The sequence below is a fragment of the Osmerus eperlanus genome, unplaced genomic scaffold, assembly GCF_963692335.1.
Source record: "Osmerus eperlanus unplaced genomic scaffold, fOsmEpe2.1 SCAFFOLD_889, whole genome shotgun sequence".
In the NCBI taxonomy this organism is placed as follows: Eukaryota; Metazoa; Chordata; class Actinopteri; order Osmeriformes; family Osmeridae; genus Osmerus; species Osmerus eperlanus.
In genome coordinates this window covers 1-6,913 of record NW_026911145.1, presented here as the reverse complement: position 1 = coordinate 6,913, position 6,913 = coordinate 1, and the positions used below count along the sequence as shown (strand labels likewise).

At 44.4% G+C, this 6,913-nt stretch overlaps 1 protein-coding gene across 1 annotated transcript; it reads right to left on the bottom strand.

Moving 5' to 3' along the window:
• Window positions 1–567: 567 nt before the first annotated feature.
• On the bottom strand, window positions 568–6,907 carry LOC134015706 (unconventional myosin-VIIa-like). The gene is made up of 12 exons (XM_062455264.1): window positions 6,873–6,907; window positions 6,431–6,584; window positions 5,494–5,649; window positions 5,109–5,214; window positions 4,538–4,651; window positions 4,180–4,267; window positions 3,943–4,049; window positions 3,427–3,612; window positions 3,108–3,224; window positions 2,930–3,013; window positions 2,477–2,596; window positions 568–2,257 (listed from the first exon to the last, which is right to left on the bottom strand). The coding sequence occupies exons 1-12, from the start codon at window positions 6,883–6,885 to the stop codon at window positions 2,165–2,167; spliced, it is 1,338 nt and encodes a 445-aa protein (XP_062311248.1). The 5' UTR covers window positions 6,886–6,907; the 3' UTR covers window positions 568–2,164.
• Between the last annotated feature and the right edge of the window lie 6 nt (window positions 6,908–6,913).

Here is a 6,913-nt window from a genome sequence, read left to right as displayed (position 1 = left end):
TACCGTATTACGGTAGAAGGCCTTGGTGAGAACGACAGCTACATTATAAAATCCTTAACAGGACAACAACAACGGCAGGGCTGCCAACTTTTCAAAAAACCTTGGAGTGAGATTTGGTGCCCCCCACCCCCCGCGCGTCTATGTTGTTTCACTCTGTATATCTGCGCCTCGTCCATTAGGCCTACAACGGTAGCATAGCTACTTGGTTGGTGTTGCCTTCTGAGCGTGGTAAATACAATGTGTGGTGTGTGAACTAGTTGAAATGCGTGTGTCTCACGGCCAATGCGTGAGAGTTGGCAGCCCTGCAACGGTATTTAGTGACCAGAGGATTTTATAGGTAAAAAAATAAATACAAATTCTGTCACTAAGCGCAGGCTTCGTGGTCCTCTGGTACTGTATAACTGTATTCTTGTCATGATTACAGTTAAGTTTGTAACTGTAACGTTGACTGTAAATGCTACTGTCATCTGGTAATAAAAATCTTGAAATGATCGTGCTGTGTTCTACTGGTCAAATAAAGCCATATTGCATTATCAAATGCATAATAAGGAACTTTTAAGAAACCTTTTAAAGTTGCTTTTTATGGATGGAGTCAAGGTTTCTACATAGAGACATGCCATGAACATTTGCAAACTTTAAACCACAGAGGAAGTAGTTTAATAAAAACCAGTGAACTTCAGAACCTTTACTGAAACCAAGATGTAAATTATGTGTGGGGGGGGGTTTCAATTGTTTACATGTTGACAACTATAGCTTACAACTGTTAGCGATACAAGGGGTTAATATACTCAAATTAATGATGCAATCATACATATTATGAAGAAAATGGATGCCCAGTAACACTACAAACTGGCACCAGTCAGAACTGGACAACACAGATGTCATCGGCAGGAGATGATGTCATAGACATTTATTACAAACAAAGTTGTGCTACTCTGTTAATGCATTAGGTTGGAATCTCGTGTATAAAACCCTGTTAGACTCTTGCCAGACCTAAATCCAACTGTGTAAACTACTTCCTACAGTTTGGAAGGGGTGTATGATAAACAGGGCTTACGCTACCTTGATAGTGTCTACTTACACCTTACAGTCACCCACACCAAAGATTTACAGGACACAAACAAATATAAAACATGTAAAAAAAAAAGAAACATTCTAATATCTTAATTCTACACAATACAATTTTTACTTCTACGTTGACTAGGAAATCAGCAAACAGCTTGAGGGTAATGAGATAATTAATGTGTGCTTTTAGGGTCTCAACTCTTGTACATCCATCTTTACTGGGGAGTTAAATTAGTATAGTAAAGGCCATTGCTGGATATAAGAAAAACATCAAAAATGTCTGTATTAGTAAGAACTACAGTAACAATATCATCTGTATTTGTTAAAACCATTGATCACGTCAAGTGAAGGCTTCTGGGAAATGTAGTTCTTCACACCATTGATCCTGGCATTGAAAAGGCTTAAAAGGATACACTTTTGCCACTGCATAAAAAATAACTGAGGCCAAAAGTAAAACACAAAAATGACAAAGATGGCTTTTATAGGCCAATTTTTAAGGCTTAAAAAAAAAATCACATGTATTGTAAATCTATTTACCTAAGAGCATGTCATATCAGCATATATTTACCTTTACAAACAAATATATTAAAGCTTTTTACAGGTCTCATACTCTCACAGTAAGGTTATTTTGTGTTTCGTATGCTAACTAACGTGGCAAATTAAATAACCCAGTCTGTTATTTCAACATAATGATTAAGGGTCCACCATGACAATGACAGTATCTCCATGGTGACAGTATAGGTCACATGCTCGGTCTTAATTAGTTATTCGAAAACAAAACACCCATTTCAGCCTCGCACCAACTGTGTATGCGCCCGTGTGTTTGAGTGAGTGCGGATGTATCAGAGTAGAATTGACAGCATCACAGGGTCTATCGTGGACAGGGGGGCAAAGCTTAGAGGTAGTCGTCCTCACTGGAGGGGTCGTCGTCGGGGTCGTTGCTAGGGTTCTCGCTGGGGTACTCAGACCCATCGGAGCTAGTAGAAGGACTGCGGCTCATCCGCCACAGCTGGTGTCCGAAGGTCCGCCCCCAGCTGCAGGGCTGGCCAATGGGACGCAGCAAGCGAATGAGCTCCGCTGCCTCCTGCCAATAAGAAGTTCACTTGCTTTGGCCCCTCCCAGTGCGCTGCTTGCTCATGGTGGTCAGCATCTGGCTAATGTAGGAGGTCAGTAGGTCGTCCATCTTGTAGCCCTGTGAGGCGGAAACACAACGGAAACACGACGTCACTACAGACGACATCATCTGGAGCAGCTGCACCTAGCTGATCTCTAGCAGCTGTCAATCGATAGCCATGTACAAAAACCAGCCAGCATGGGGCTGCTGTTTCACTACAGCCATACTAGCCGTGGCGATGGGTGCGTGTGTGGGGGTGGGGGCTAGCCAGACTCGAGGGGGGATGACATCACTCACCAGCGAGGTCTCACACAGCAGCTTGCTGCCGCGCACCAGGTTGCCGATGGTGATGTGGAAGTAAGTGTTCCCACTGCTCCAGTTGGAGATCTTGGTGAACGGGTGGGTGGTCAGGATATCCTGACGACACGCACACACACGCAGAAATTATAACTCGTACATGTAGTTTATATTTCATGTCAGAGTAGCTACTCAGGCCTAGGTCTCCCATGGTAACAGAAGAACACACACACACACACACAGGTCTCCTATGGTAACAGAAGAACACACACACATAGGTCTCCCATGGTAACAGAAGAACACACACACATAGGTCTCCCATGGTAACAGAAGAACACACACACACACACAGGTCTCCTATGGTAACAGAAGAACACACACACATAGGTCTCCCATGGTAACAGAAGAACACACACACATAGGTCTCCCATGGTAACAGAAGAACACACACACCTTGGTCTTGGGGTCTATGAGGCTGACACCGTGCTTGTTGATGGAGATCAGGAGGATCTCTGGGAAATTGGGCTCAGTGGTTTGCTGAGAACAAAATATCAGCAGTCAGTGTGATCGTTAGACCAGGGAAACTCATGATGATTTATGACAAATGGTGACTTGAAGAGAATGATGTTACCTTCACTTCAAAAAAGGCAGATCCAAATGTTGGCCATTTGAAGATTATTTTGAGGAAAACTAGTTTAGCTTCTTCTCTGGACTTGCCTGCCTGCTTGTTAAAATATGCCACCACCGACTGGCAACATGTATCAGCACAGGAGAACAACATTAATGTACATAATTTGTATTTCATTCATGCAACATACAAACTGTACAAGAGCCCGAATAACCTTTTTCCCCTAAAATATTTTTAAAACTTTTTTTTTTCTCATTTTATTTTAAACATAGTGCTGTGCGGTCTCAGTGGAATACAAACGTGATTGGATGTGTGAACTCACTCGTTTCCAGTCATCGGGAGACAGCTGGCGAATCAGATCTTGCGGAACCAGCTCACGGAGCATCTTGGGAATGGTAGGGAAGTGGGACTTGTCGTCCTCGAACTTGACGCGGTAGATGAGCGCTCCAAGTTGGAACACCTCTTCACGAGAACACTTGTGGTAACCACGGAGATACTTAGGCAGCTCCTGGTGACGAGAGAAGGGTGTTTGATATAGAGTTGGGGGTTATGAAAGATTACGTGACATTATGTATGAGTGGCATAATCCATCTAGAAACAAGGAAGCGTGGTTGTTATTACTCTTGACATACTGTATTGCATGCTAGCACACACACCCAGGTCTGGACTGGGACTGAAAAACGTCCCGGGACTTTGAAACACAGACCGGCCCACGGCCGTGTATTATTATCATATATATATATTTGTTGTTGCATTATGCCGCGGCCGTTTGACCGGCCGTTCGTGAAATCCCTCGACTCTCCCGACGGCCAGTCCGACCCTGCACACACACACACACCTGGTAGTAGTGAAAGATGGAGTCTGCGAAGGAGTCCTTCCCTGGTACTGTGTTGGTCCACAGCTTCTTCATGAAGAACACCTGGTATGTGAGTGAAGGCACTATACCTGAGAGAGAGATACAGAGAGAGACAGAGAGAGAGATACAGAGAGAGAGAGAGAATATAGTCCTAATCCCATAGCTTCAGAGGTTGCATCTATGTTCTGGACTGACAGAAGGAGGATACTCCGTACATACCATCTTTAGCAGGCCGCGCCTTCTTGATCCAGTCGGTGAGGTGTCGGACAAAGTCAAAGAAGAAGTCTCCCTCGGGAACACTGATCACCTGTAGCAAAGACAAGAGACGATCACCAGCTTTACAGCTGCCAGTGGATCCAACACACTGGAGCATCACTGATCTCCACTAACATCCAGAGAGTCTGTTTTCACGTTTTCGACATTGTGTCCGTGCCACTGTGTCCTGAATGCTATCAGAAAGAGGAAGAGGAGGAAGACATGGATGAGAGAGGAGATGGGAGAAGAGGAGGAGGAAGAGGAGGGAGAGAAGGAGGAGGAAGAGACCTCTAGGAGGAGGAAGAGACCTCTAGTCTGTTACCTTGTCAGAGATCTTGACGAACAGACTGAAGCCCTCTGGGGATTTGAGCAGCAGACGACCAGAGATGTTCAGACAGAAGTCCTTGGCCTTGGTGCTGGACTCTACCTCGAATGCCTGAAATACACACACAAACACACACACACACACACACAGACAGAGACACACACACACACAGAGAGACACACACACACATACACACAGAGAGACACACAAATAAACAATAATTACATGCAGATGAGAAACACATGGAGGTTCATTTGAAGACTCAAACTACATTTGCATTGTGTTTAGACTGGAGGCAGGCCATCCCCTGGTTAAGACCCCGGTGGGAGGGGGAGGGGGGGTAATTAGCAGATGGGTATTCCCACGTCTCTAATCCCAGGATGAGACTCCCCAGGTACTCTCTAATCTGGGGCCTGCTGAGCTAATCTGCCGACTCACCCTCACTATGAATTATGGATCCATGCAGACACAGCAGTCTACTGTCTAAGTATATGAGGTCGATAAGGACACATACAGTAAGATGTTGGTGGTTTGAGTGTGTGTGAGAGTGTGTGTGTTTATCTCTGACCTCGTCTGTGTCATCAGGGAAGTAAACTTTGTGGAAGATCTGTGTGGTCTTGTGTTGGATGGCCTCCACCTCCACCAGATGGGGAGGGTACTTCCTGGATCCGTTACTATTGCCGCGACAACAAACAACAACAACAAACAACAACAAACAACAACAACACAGAGAGAGGAAGTATGTTTAGAGGACGAAAACATCTGAAGTTTGGGAGCTTTTGTGTGAGTGTGTGTGTGGTATCTGTGTGTGTGGTATATGTGTGTATGGGTGTGGTATCTGTGTGTAGGTGTGTGTGTGTGGTATCTGAGTGTATGTATGTAGTATCTGTGTGTAGGTGTGTGTGTGTGTGGTATCTGTGTGTGTGGTATCTGTGTGTGTGTGTGTGTCTCACCGCAGGGCCTTCTGCAGCCTCTGCATGCAGTCCCCAGCGAGGGGGTGGTGCTTCTTAGATTGGAGGAAGCGCTGGACGTGAGGCAGCAGCACGTTACTGGGAGGAAACAGACCTGTACCCAACCACAGGAGCTCCCAGCCCTTCTCCTCACTGTACCTGCACACACACACACACACACACACACACACACACACACACACACACACACACACATATACACACACACACACACACACACACACACACACACACACACACATATACATGGACACATACACACACACACACACACACACACATATACATGGACACATATACACACACACACACACACACACATATACATGGACACATATACACACACACACACACACACACATATACATGGACACATATACACACACACACACACACACATATACATGGACACATATACACACACACACACACACACATATACATGGACACATATACACACACACACACACACACACATATACATGGACACATGTACACACACACACACACACATATATACATGGACACATATACACACACACACACACACACACACACACACATATATACATGGACACATATACACACACACACACACACACACACACATATATACATGGACACATATACACACACACACACACACACACATATACATGGACACATATACACACACACACACACACACACATATACATGGACACATATACACACACACACACACACACATATATACATGGACACATATACACACACACACACATATATACATGGACACATATACACACACACACACACACATAGACACACACACAAAAGGGACAAAACAAAAGCACACATGGTATGGTTAGACCACATACACGATCAAATGTCTCTCTCTTACACACACACACACACACGTAATTGGTTAGTTCCATACTTGACGTGGTTGTCAGTGAGCTGCTTGAGGATCTGACAGAAGATCTCATCTTTCAGTGGTTCTGCCTTCAGCGCTCCCTCAAAGATCTGGTCTGTGAGCTCGTTCACAGAGCGGGTCCGTTTAGAAGGATAGTCGCCCATGTACTTCATCATAGGTGGAAATCCAGACGTCAAGGACCAGTGGTTCATACTGATACATTCAGATTAATTTGTATATTGTAATTGTAAAGTGCATAGTTGTAACTTGTATACTTTATACAGTATATTATACTATATTCAATATAATATACATTTTATATACACTGTATACAAATAGCTCACTAAAACAATTGACAAGGGTAAGAAATATCATAATACACCAGAAATTTCAGGTCACAGAATATGTGTGTGTTAAGTTTGTGCGTCAGTATGAGTGTGTGTGTGTGTCATCCAGTAAAGGATATCTATGAAGGACATGCACGCGTCCTGCGCCAGCTCCTCGTGA